General features: G+C 40.7%; 1 protein-coding gene across 1 annotated transcript in view; it reads right to left on the bottom strand.

Annotated features, from left to right (window-relative positions):
* Window positions 1-604: 604 nt before the first annotated feature.
* Window positions 605-12,989, bottom strand: part of LOC127467694 (ovostatin-like) — a 32,344-nt gene continuing 19,959 nt past the window's right edge. The window contains exons 24-35 of the mRNA XM_051779900.1: window positions 12,708-12,884; window positions 12,144-12,225; window positions 11,144-11,300; window positions 10,606-10,680; window positions 9,425-9,590; window positions 8,579-8,799; window positions 7,297-7,512; window positions 7,032-7,156; window positions 6,750-6,840; window positions 4,945-5,016; window positions 2,098-2,200; window positions 605-1,225 (exon numbers count right to left, since the gene is read on the bottom strand). Coding sequence (XP_051635860.1) covers window positions 1,176-1,225; window positions 2,098-2,200; window positions 4,945-5,016; window positions 6,750-6,840; window positions 7,032-7,156; window positions 7,297-7,512; window positions 8,579-8,799; window positions 9,425-9,590; window positions 10,606-10,680; window positions 11,144-11,300; window positions 12,144-12,225; window positions 12,708-12,884 — 1,535 coding nt within the window. The 3' untranslated portion in view covers window positions 605-1,175. The remainder of the gene's footprint in view (window positions 1,226-2,097; window positions 2,201-4,944; window positions 5,017-6,749; window positions 6,841-7,031; window positions 7,157-7,296; window positions 7,513-8,578; window positions 8,800-9,424; window positions 9,591-10,605; window positions 10,681-11,143; window positions 11,301-12,143; window positions 12,226-12,707; window positions 12,885-12,989) is intronic.

The raw sequence follows: 12,989 nt of genomic DNA, 5'->3' as shown, positions 1-12,989 counted from the left end.
CAATTAAAGAAGCAACAGCTCGGTGATATGATTCAGTTGGTAAATGTCTGCTCAGATTATTATGGATATGTAGTCGGTTTCTGTCTCCTTCCACCAGTGTAATCTGGTCAGCATGAAGGTCATGTCAAGTTACTGCAGGCTGTGAGGGACAGTGGCCACAGTGTCTGGCTGTCTGCTGTACCTGTTCATTAAATGAAGAAAGCACAGTAGGAAATTTCTTGTACTTTGTCTCTCCATCACAAGATCCTTGTGGCTCTGTTTTTCAACCCCTCCACACCTTTTCCATTTTCTCACTGCAAGGGCTCCATGGGATCTACCATTCCTCTCTAACCCCTTTTTTAAGAGTTTTTGTGTTACAGCTCTCTCATTTCTCTCACCATTAGGTTTTGGGTGGAAAGCTTTCATCACATTGGCCAGGGTCCCCCATTCTGCCTGTGCCACAAGACGTCACTGATGTCAAGATGTCACTGATTGACCTGTCCACGGTATGAATGTTTTAGCTTATGAAATACCTTACATCACTCATTTCTAGATAGAACAAGGAGTGGAGACTGGAACAAACAGCATTGCCAGTTAGAATATTTTATTACAAAGCACAGTAAAATATGAGATGGGAATATGAAGAAAACATTTCTTTCTAAATAGAGACAAAAACTACATAAAAGTTGTCCTTTGACTAGAATTCTGACATCTGTAAATTTTTCAGTTCAATTGCTGAAAAAGGTGAAGATCAAAGTAATTTCTTTAGGATTTTCCTTCTGGATAATGTAAAGACCAAAACAAAATCTACAGAAGCAGCAACACCTGATTATTCTCTCAGATTGGGATTTCTTAAGAGGATTCTATGGCTAAGAACACACATTTCAGGTGTTTACCTTTACATAAAGCTCCCACTGGAATATATCATGAGTTTCAAAGAAGATGGATGGTCAGGGTTAACAACTACACAGTATCTCCCTTGTTAGGAAGAACACTTTATCTGCAGTTTTTAATCCACACTGACCCCAAGTTCTTTTTGAAGTGATCTACTGCAATATGGGATTTGTTTATTCCTTATTATTCTACTGCTTTTCATTGCACTCCCAGAAACAACAAAATCTCTTATCCACTTCTTCCTCTGTAAATGCTTGCCTGATACTTTTTGAATCATTACATCTTCTGGCACATATCTGATTTCAGTTGGAAGGGGAGCACGGTGTGTTGTATTCTGAAAGGGCATATTCATCTGGAAAGAAGAAAGGATGAAGACATTTGCATGAGAGTGAGAAATCATTCTAACTGCACTTTATGTACACCTGTGATTAACACATTACGAACCAGAAAATATGATAAATATGATAAATTTTGTGGTAGTCTTCCAGTTGCCAAGGCACCCAGTTGCAGAAGTGCATAGTTAGAGACCAATGCTCTCCTCTGACTGTACAAATCATTGCTGTGACCATGCCAGATGTGGATCAGCTGGCAGAAAATGCACTCCAGGGTCAATTCTCTGATTGCTGCTCCTGCTAATCCACTAGGATGCAGTACTCAAAGGTTGTTCAAAGCTTGAGAAAAGCTTGGGGAAACCTGAGCTACAGCTTTAATAACATAAATTCCACAACTGAGTAATGTCTAATGCAACCATACTTCCTTGAGATCACTTCAAAAGAGGTGGTCAGGCACTGAATTTTCTATTTTTAGTTACTTAAACTCCTTTTTAGTTCAGGGGGACTGTCATTCCTACTTAAGTATTTAAATTCTTCTAAGGAAAATCTTTTTGATTGCAGCCTACTATGGCAATGTTAAGCAAAAAAAAAATTAGATAATCCAGATCAGAGAAGTTAGCAACATTGCTGTTTTTCAATTATTGATTTTAAGCATCGGGTTCAAACTGTGGAACCACACTTCCTTTTGGTTTGTAAGAAAGCTACTCCTGATGTATCACTTTCTAATCTGCTTTATGTTGAAAGGAAGCAAGAAAGGAGGGGGAAACTGTCTATGCTCTGCAAACCCTTTGCGGTTTAGCAATCAAAAAGCAGCAGAATTGCTAAGTGGGTCTCCATTTGTCTCTCCTTTGGTTTCAAAGGCCTTTTACTGAGGCCTACTCAGGTCACCTACCTGTTTCATAGTAATCATACATATGTACAGGCACTGGTTTGATATCTGATACAGGCAGGCTTTGCTCCACACTGAAGGAGAAGTTGATTTCTTTCTGGGAAACCTGGAAATGGCAAGACAAGAAAATGCATCAAAACTTATCTTTTCATAACTATCCCTGAGGCCAAGGTTGAACAGATGCATTTCTCTATCAGACTGTGTGACAAAATATGTCATTGTGCAGTTCTCTCCAGTTTGTAAATTTGATGTCAAATCAAGTAGTTGTTTAAAAGCTGCTACTAAATGTATTTTGTTGCTGCTAAAATTGTGTGCTCTTTTCTTTCTTTCTCTTCATATTTCCATTGCAAATTAGCTCAACCATTCCCTGTTTTTCAGCACATCAGCATTCATCCTGTAATTGAAAGTTGCTGTTTGTTTCTTTCCTTGCCTTTCCCAACTAAAATCACCTTCAATACCCCTAATACTTTTCTCCATACTTTCCTCTCTTTAATAACTTTGAACTCAATATCTTCATTTTCCTTGTGGTTCTGTTCCTCATTCCACACTCTTGTAGCCAAATGTCCCAAACTTTCCTCCTTGTTCCTCTTTCTCTGCTTTTCAAGCTTTCTCTTGCATGCCTGGGATGGTGTCACTGTTCTCTTCTCCATTTTTCTGTGGTTTTATCTTGCTGACCTTTTTAAAGGAATGGAGCAATGGACAGGGGTTCCGGATAACTGTCTCCATCACTGGTGCCCTTCTCGGTAAATTTTTCATATCTCAACATCTCAGCTTTTCTGTGAATACAGAATACTAACTACAGTCTTCCTTAGTAGATCCTTGGAGACCAACTTATAAAAATTGCCATTTGAGACGTCTATATGATTACTATTCCTTTTTGCTTCACCTCTCTTTCCCTTCTTGTATTTTAAGATCCCTTCTGGTTTGAAGTATATTTTTCTCCTTTCTCATTCCTTTTATTACTGTCATTGATGCAGCAAGACTATTATTTTCTCTAGAAGCACTTTACAAGGAGGGCTACAAGCTTTTCAGAAGAGATAGGCTGTGAAGGACAGGCAGGCGTGTTGCCCTCTATATTGAGGAATGGATGGATTGTGAAGAGCTGCCTCTGAGAAACAGCCACAAACGGGCTGAGAGCTTGTGGATAAAAATCAAGAACCAGACCAACAAAGGACACTTGGCTGTTGGGGTCTACCACAGGCCACCTGACTATGAGGAGGCTGTTGACAAGGCCAGGAAGCATCAGCATCGGCTCCAGGAAGCATCATGCTCACAAGCTGTCATCCTACTGGGGGATTTCAGCTTCAGGGACATCTGCTGGGAAAGCAACACAGCTGGCTGTAGGCAATCCAGGAGACTACTGGAATACACTGAGGAACAATTCTGATCCAAGTACTGGACAAACCAACAAGATGACCTCATTAAGGAGGTTAAGAGCAGAGGAAGCCTGGGCTGTGACAGTTCTCAGGGTGAGTTTATTATCTCAAGGAACTGGTGAGGAGCAAAATTCAGACTCTGAGCTTTGAAAAAGAAAATTTCCAGCTCTTTAAGAAGTTGGTGAATGAGATCCCCTGGAAACTGCTCTTAGGGACAGAGTTTTAGACCAGAGCTGGCAACTCTTTAAGATTGCTTTTTGTAGAGCCCATGTGTAGGAAATCAGACGAGGCAGAGCTGGACTCCAGCATGGCTGAGCAAGGACATGCTTTTCACACTGAGGAGTAAGAAGGAAATGCACAGCCAGTGGAAGCAAGGACAAGTGACTGAGGGAGCGTACAGAGGTATGGTTTGGATGCTTAAGTATGAGATCAGGAAAGCCAAAGCACAGATGGATCGTTACTTGGCAAGGGATGCAAAGAATAACAAGAAGGGTTTCTATAAGTACATGGGAAAGAAAAGAAAGGCCAAGGAGAGTGTACCACCTCTATAAAAGAGAAGGGAGAACTGGTGGCGACTGGTATGGAGAAGGCTGAGGTTCTCAATGAGTACTTCACCTCAGTCTTCACTGGCAGTCAGGCTTCCCTTGTCTCTCGAGTCCCTGAAGCTGCAGGAGGGGTTGAGAGAGCAAAGTTCCTCCAACAGTAAGTGAAGAGCAGGTTTGAGACCATGTGATGAAGATGAATAGGCACAAGTTTATGGGACTGGATGACAGGGTTCTCAGGGTCCTGAGAACTGGCTGATGTTGTTGCCAAAGCACTCTTCATCATATTTGAACAGTTGACAAGGGAAGACCGACCGATGTCATCTACCTAGATTTCTGTAAGGCCTTGAAACGGTCCCACATGACATCCTTGTCTTCAAATTGGAGACACATGGATTTGAAGGAAGACTATTTGGTGGATAACTTCTATAATTCTATGATTCTTTTCATACAGAAACCTCCCTAAAAGGGAGGGAGATGATACTGACTCCTTGTGAAGCACTCCCAGATGAACTGGTAAGAAGCATCACACGGAGGCTGAGGATAATTATGTAGACTAGGAACTTTTGCAATATGGAATGCAACTTAGCTACATTTGTGAAATGCTATTTAATCATACAACATGCTTCACAAAAAGTAATAAATGCATATCTCTTCACTGTAGACTACAATACTGAGAATATATATATGTATATATATGTGTGTATATATATATAAATATACACATACACACACACACACACACACACACACACACACACACACACACACACACTACTATATATATATTTGATGTTGGACTGAGCGAAGTACCTTTACATCTTTAAGGCAAGTGTAGTGTTAATCTGCTATTAATGAGATTTTTCTTCTGTCTGTGAGTCTGTTTTAAACTTCCAATTTAATAAAACTGAAAGAAAACCTCCCAAACTTACCTTCTGAAGATAGAAGAATATGTGGTTGTTCTTGATGTCTACACGATCCACAACAGAATTCTCATCCTGAAGCTTTAAACAAGGCAAGAGATAGCAATATTAATGCAGAGATTTGCAGAGGAGATTTACAGATTCCACAACAAAATGCATTTAAAGTGGCTGCTACTCTCCTTTTATGCCACCCTGCCATCTAGTCGCCAAAAAAAGAAATGCAAGTTGAATGTGTTCATAACCGATGTGTGCAAGCCAGTCACAGTGGTAAACAGTTTTACTAGGTAGCTTTGATGCTTATGACTTTTATCGGTAACTGAAGACTGCTTTCATTTCAACAAAAATTTACAATTAATTTCTGCGGCCCAAGCTGACTCAATAAAAATTATCACAGGATGTTTAGGGGAAGAACCAGAAGGAACAAAGAGAAGGATAAAGTCCAATTGGAATGAAAAAGAGTGGAAAATTATATAAAAGGGGCCAGTTGCACCTGGTCACCACAGTCTCTCCTGCCTTCTTATTTGTCTCTGTTCCTGACTATTTTCCTGGGTGAAGGGCTCTCTGTTCTGTGTGGATGTGTGTGTAGGCAGTGCCCATCACTGAAGAAGGGACCACAGATAACAGAAACTGTGTGTTTGGGGTGCCAGAGACCCCAGAGTTCAGGCTTGTTGTGTGTGGGTGTGTATGTCAGTGTGTGGTAGCCAGTGAATACCAAACTGGACTAGCTGGTGAGTTAGTAAAGGGACTTGGCAGCCAGCTACTGAAGCAGGTGTAATTCTGTCTCAAATACTGATGACACCAGAGGATCTGAGTTAGCCACCAGAGGGACCAAGATGTCCAAACCTATTTCTGGAGACACCATACGGTCTTGGAGGGAGACACTGATCAGGTTATTGGGCTGAACCACCTACCGAAGAGTCGTTTGTATGTGTCTGTGTGAGGCCACTAGGAGACCAGGGGACCCCATCCCATCTGCTGCATGTCTAAGACTGCTTATAGAGGCATTCACCATGGATATATGTGGTGATGGAACCCTCAGTTCCAGGTGCTGAATTGGGGCTGAGGTCTTGAGGAGGCATATGCCCAGGTGCCAGCAACTGTACAGAACAAGGATCCCGGGGCAGCTACTGAGCAGACTGAGTGTCCTAGGTCAGTTATCTGAAGGAGCCACATTGTGTATTTGTATTTGCTTGTGTGTCCATGTGTATATTTATTTATTTATCTTTTCCACAATGAGCTTTTAGTCTGATCAGCCAGAAAAGGGAACAGGATAAGGCCATTTGTGTTATCTGTTTTGTGGAAGTGCTGTCTTTACTGATCTGTGTGACCATCATGTATTTATGTATATATGTATATACGTATATACGTATATATGTATATATGTATATATGTATATATGTATATATGTATATATGTATATATGTATATATGTATATATATATGTATATATGTATATATATATGTATATATGTATATATGTGTATATGTATATATGTATATATGTATATATCATGTATAGTATACATGCCTGCCTATTGTGAATATACACTGAACATTGCCGTTGGTTGGATTTGAATGCGGATATGAAGCTGCAGCAGTCTCACCTCTCTTGGGCTACTGGATTTGGCAACTCCTAGCAGATTTGTCTCCAACAGATGAACAGCTACAAGTCTGAGACACAGAGTATGTGACAGAAGGCCTTTCCCAGGGACTTTACAATACTCCCACGGGGCTCCAATTTGCTAATCAGAGACTATTTTTATCAACTTCTTATGTTTTCAGGGTTTATAATTTACACTGGTTCCATTTTTTACCTTTTTCAGGGATGATTCTACAGGAACAAAACCTGAGAGCATCTTCACATCAACAATAGCCATATTGGAGACTTTACGCTTTCCTGTGTAACTAAAATGAGAAAAGGTCTGTTAATCTGGTCTGCAAATGGAAAGGAGATCAGTGAATAACATTTTCAGCTTCCAACAATCCTGTTTTTCTTCCTATAGCTGCACATCAGCAAATTACTTGTATTTAAATCCTTTCTTGCATGCTTTACAAAACTGTGAATGCAAGAGGGTAGATCAATGAAAGAAAGTTACCTGGCAAAGAGGACAAGGTCAAACTTTGGTGGATAGTTGCTTGTGCAAGATACATTCGCTGTCCTTATGGAGAGAGAAAATCCTGCAACTTTTTTTGGCAAATGGATGTTGTATCTCAGAGTGGTCTACAAGAGATGGAAAGTGTGAGATGGTAGTGGACTTAAAGGGTTTTGTGTCTTTGGCATGACATATGCAGAGGAAAAAAGTATGGAGAACCCCACGCTTATATCTTAGAGAGGTCGTGCTGATTTTCCAGCTTGCTTACCTGCAGATAAACACAGCCAGTGCCATTCACTTCCACACTGTAATTCCCCGGAATAGTAGGCAAGGAAGCCTGCTGCAGTAAGAAGCGGTTCTTGTCATTCACCTGGAAAATCTTACTGGAGGACTCCATAGAGTGGACTTTGACCGTGTTAAGATTTGTTTTTGAGAAAGTGAGGTATCCGTACTGGGCTAAAGCTTGGAGAGCAACAACAGTGTCCTGAAAAGAGAACAATCCCTAATTAGGTACCCAAGTGTAAGATGGTACGTGAGATTAGCGCAGCTCCTATTTTCTTGATGCTTTATCAGTGCTTATAAATGGAGAGGGGCTTTGCAAGGAGCTAAGGAGACAAGATACAAGTTCCTTGTTGAACTTGTCCTGGTGGACAAAAAGCTGACCTTAAGTCAGCAGTGTGCCCTGATGACTAAGAAGGCCACCTGGGGCACATTAGGAAGAGCTTTGATCCTGCCCCTCTTCTCAGCTCTAGTGAGGCACATTGGGACTGCTGTGTCCAGTTCTGGGCTTCTCAGTAAAGAGAGACATGCAGCTCCTGCAGCAGGTCCAAAGGAGGGTGACAAAGATTATTAAAGGAATAAAGCATCTCATAAAGAAAGGCTGAAGGAGCTGGGCCTGTTCAGCCTCAAAAAGAGGTGAATGAGAGGAGACCTCATCAATGTCTATAAGTATCTGAAGGGAGGGTGTCAAGAAGATGCAACGAGGCTCTTCTCAGTGCTGCCAAGCAATAGCACATGAGGCAATGGGCAAAAAGTGATGCACAGGAAGTTCCACCTGAATACTTCTTTACTGTGCAGGTGACCGTGCACTGGAACAGGCTGCCTAGAGAGGTTGTGAAGTCTCCCTTACTGGAGATATTAAAGAACCATCTGCATGCAATCATGTGCAGTGTGCTCTAGGATAACCCTGCTTGAGCAGTGAGGTTGCACCAGATGACCCACTGTAGTCCCTTCCAATCTGACCCATTCTGTGATTCTGGGGCAACATATTTCAATTAACCCAAAAGGCCTGGTATAATGCTGTGGCAACAGTGACTGCTGTCTACTTCTAACTTGGAACTCAGGTAAATTGTCATTACCTAAAACTAAATTATGTATGAAGCTGCCTACAAAGAGCATGATGTGTCCTGACAAGATAACCTGTGTGAGCACCAATTATCAAATATTATTCAAATCAATATGCAGTCAGGAAGCATTGTCTCAGTATTGAGATTCAGCTTGCAGACTGGACTGCTCCCAGAAGTTTACTTTTTACCACACCCATTTGTTACCTGGCTGGAGGAAAAGCCACCATATGGGTTCTGTTGTTTGATAAGCCAGAACACAATGCGGGAAATATGGGACAAGTCTTCTGGAGCAAATTTTGTTCTGTTGAGCAAAGCCAGGAGCACATAGCTGGTAATTTCAATCTCAGCAGAAGGGGCACGGGAATAGAAGTCAGGGAAATGTTCTGCTGGTGGCTTATTTTCTCTCTGCCAATAAAATGAACCACCTGAAAACAGAAAAGTGGGGTGTAAAAAGTATGGAAAAATTACTTGCTGTTTTATTCATTGCAGTATCATTGCAGGAAATAGATATACAATTCTGTCTCTCCCTCTATTCAGGAAATTTTTTAAGCTGTGGGTGTCCTGAACTGGGTAAGTTTTATTTATTTATGGAAAAGAAAACAGAAAGTGATGGAAAGAGAATTAATAAAAGGAGGCTGTATAAGTCAGAGAGAGACTGAAGTGAAGGCAGGGCAGCAGAAGGATGCTAAGGCAGTCACAGACAGAAGCACATAACATAGTGAAGGGAACTGGGCTTGTTCAGCATGTAGAAGAGGAACCTAATCATGAAATTAGGTACAATCTTCCAGTACCTTGGACTGAGGCTTGTGGAGGACTCTCTCTCCACCTAAATTGTCTCATAATTCTTGGAAGATCAGGCCACAGCTCAAGCTTTTGTGAAGCCCAACCAGACAGACAGAAAAACTCCTAGAGATAAATTCAGTAGCATAGCAGGCATGAAATGGGAAGGGAGCAGCATGCATGTGAAAACTGTGCATCAGAATAGCTTACATCACACAACATGCCATTCTGTCAGCTGCATTGCTTGTACCATGTCCATACTACCCTTACCATCTCTGACAGCTGTCTTGTCCAGCTTCTCCAGGAAGAACTGGTGTCTTTTCTCTTTGCCAGCTAAGCCATAAGCATAGGCAAAGAGGGCCTGGTTATACAGGTTGTGGACCCCATTGGCAAATGCAGTCTCCAAACAGTTCATGCCGCTCTGAATGACAGGATGCTGATAATGCAAAACACAGTAGGCTTGTCAGGTGCTTGGGTTTGTGTCTCTGCTTCTCTTTAAATACTTCCATCACTGTTTAAGCTGCAATCACTGACCCTTCATGCTAGAAATATACATTATCCATGGCATGTTTAAGGGCCTACAGTGTGTATCAAACCTTTCAGCCTTACAGACTATCTCTGCGAGATCTACTTCACCTCAGACATTACCAGCACACTACTTACCATGTCTTATCTACGCAGCTTCACTTAAACATATGGTACCAGGTTCTTGTAAAGATACTGGAAACTAAATTAATGTTGCTGAAGAACTATTTGATTCTGCACAATGTTTTCATCCTGGTCTCAGATACTTAAATGATGGCCCATACCAAAGGAACTGAGAAATGTGCAAAAAATCAGCACATCTAGAACATATTTGTCAGCTTGGGAGCAATTCTCCTCTTCCCCATTATAAAAGAACAAAGTCAGTATAAAAACAGGGTGACAAGGAAATGCAGGAAGTATACTATGCAGAACAGAACTTGGATGTCATTGCCCTATGTCTAGTATTCCCACCAGCAACTCATCATTTCCTCCCATTACTAACAATTCCACAGAGAAATGGAAACACAGCTTGGATCCAAATGTACAGGGTGATTTTGCAGGACTGAAGGTTTGAATAGCCTGAACTTTGGACTGGGCAAATTCAGAGAAAATTCCAAAGTGGACTCTGAATGGGGTGGGCAAATTCAGTCTGGATTTTGCACCTACTTAGACTACTATTACTTAAAACTGGATTCCATAGAGGTTTTTTAAGTTAATCCATAGTTACATAGATACATAACTGATTTGTTACACTCATCAAACACTTATGGCTACTTCAGGGTTCTGGAAACTACTGTCTACAGACTGCTACTGTCCTACAATCATTATTCAAGTTCCACATTGTTAAATAATACAGATGTGAGGACTATGACTTGTGCACTCTTTGACAAATGGCTGACTGTACTAACAGAGCACCAAATACCTACTGCAGCAGAGTGTCCAGCCTCCAGCAATGCTGCCACCACGTAGGCTGTGAGTGAATATTCAACCTCTTCTCCACCCTGATGAAAAACAAGCAAAGAATTGGTTAGTACAAATATCCTAGAAAGAAACAACATAATTAATTCATAGCTCATATATCAGTTAGATTTGAGATCTGAAGTAATTTCTGTCTCCCTGTGTGCACAGGAACAAGAAAGATCAAGTTCACTTAATATAAAGTTAAAGTTATTTAATGCATTTTCTTGACTTTTATATATATGTGATAAAGCACATTCTAACCTATGGCTAAGCACATAACACAGTAATGGAAAATAAAGCCTGAGACTTATAACTCAGAAAGTTCGAATTGTTTTTATTTCATCATCAATTGCAGACATAAGAATCATGCTCTGCTTGTATATGAGAGACAAAAGAGAACAGTACTAGGAAGAGTAAGGGTGTGGTGGCAAGCTTGTGTCTGTCAGAAATTGTCCAAATCAATCCTAACAGCGGGACTGGAAATTTGGGACTATACTCAGTTACCTTCAAAGCATTGTTGAAATGCGACCCAGCATTTTCAAAGCAGCCATCTGACTTCTGCTTGCTTGCCAGCCAGATCAAAGTTTGAGACTGGACATTGTCATCAATGTAGATGTAGCGTTTGGCTTGTGCAAATGACTTATACACAAAGGCAGTGAGCCTGCAGGTGGTCCAGAAACAGAAAGCAGGTATGGTGTGAACAAGACCAAGAAGATTTACCAGTGCATAGGATGTGCATAGAAAATGACATAAAATGAACTTCATAATGTTTGAGGTTAAAGCAGCGTTTTCTAAGTTTTAAATAAATAACTTAGATAAAATGCTGATATTAAATACAGACTTGATATTTCTACTAAAAAACATGTCCTGAAATCATTTTTCAGAGTAGGGGTAAAGTATAGACACAGCTCAATGATTGATGTCAGTAATTTCTAAGCTTAGTTAATAGAATTATGAAACAAACTAGGTCAGAAGTTCAAAGTTCTGTCAGGTTGCTCAGTCTTTTCTCCAATCATATGAAAGTTACTAGGAATAGAGATATCCACATCTTCTCTGGGCATTTGTCTCAGTGCTGCAGCCTTCTCCTGGGCAAGATTTTTTTCCTTCTATCCAGTTAGAGTTGGTTTTGTTGCCATTTGAGTAAGGACATACTCTTGTCCTTACTCTGTGCAGCCCTGACAATAGTCTGACCCTGTGTTTTCCACAGTCCCCATCTAGGCAGCAGAAAGCTTCACCTAGATTTCCCATTAGCTTTCTTTTCTACAGGCTGAACAAACTCAGATTCTTCAGTTTCCCCTTGAACATTATGTACTCCAGCTCCCAGTCATCATACCGTCCTTTTGTTGCACTCTTTCCAGTTTATTAATCTCTCCTTTACTAGGGGATTCAAATTAATTGAGCTATATCCATTTAGACTATTAAAAATAAGAATCACTGAATACTTTGATCATTTTTCAAAGCCTAAAGATCCTGTGTTAGGGAAATAGAAGTTATCATCACTTACCATACACTCCCTTCCCTATCTCGTCTCCCAAAGGAGCTGTAGGATCCATCCTGGTGTTTGTATGACAGCTGTTTTTGATAACCTGAAAACATAATAAAGAAGACACATTTTCTAATCACAGAAAAGGACTAGCTCTGCTGTTTGTTCAACTGAAGCAGTAAGACTTTTGGATTTAATATCAAGTAATGTATGTCTGGTGAATATAGCCAATCACTATGAATTCTAGCTGCTTTTACTTCTGGAAGAATGACATGTTGTTTTGGGGTGCTTTCATTGCCTGATCTTACGCAATAAATGTGGTGCTAGAATTCAGAGATTGGTGCTCACCACGTAGAGCTTAAGAACTCAGTACACACAATCACAGCATTAAATCACTCAGAATATTCTGAGTTGAAAGGGACCCACAAGGGTCATCGAGTCCAACTCCTGGCCCTGCACAGGACTTTCCCAAGAATCACACCACGTGCCTGAGACTGTTGTCCAAACACTTCTTAAACTCTGTCAGGCTTGATCCTGTGACCACTTTCCTGGGGAATAAGATGGAAGAATTTTAAAACCTCTCACCTGTGGATAAATATCCAGTACCCCTGACTCTAATCTCTTCAGTCAGCTGCTCAGTCTTATTCAGATAATCCAGGGCATAGATGTTGGGTGTGAACAAGGCCATGTTCTGTTCTCCACAACCATAAGGCATATGGAGAAGGTTATCTAAGTTCCTCAAGGCTGTACCCAAAATGTCTCCTGAAGAATGAAAGATATAAGAAGTCAACTCAAACTTGCTTTTATTACATTCATTGTTTTATATTACTATGAATCCAAGAGCAACGACTAATATAGAGTAATCAC

The sequence above is a fragment of the Manacus candei genome, unplaced genomic scaffold (genome assembly GCF_025592945.1).
Source record: "Manacus candei isolate 608988 ecotype Guabito, Panama unplaced genomic scaffold, ASM2559294v1 h1tg000014l, whole genome shotgun sequence".
In the NCBI taxonomy this organism is placed as follows: domain Eukaryota; kingdom Metazoa; phylum Chordata; class Aves; order Passeriformes; family Pipridae; genus Manacus; species Manacus candei.
Note: the sequence above shows the minus strand (reverse complement) of the source record. Positions and strands in the feature narration are given on the sequence as shown.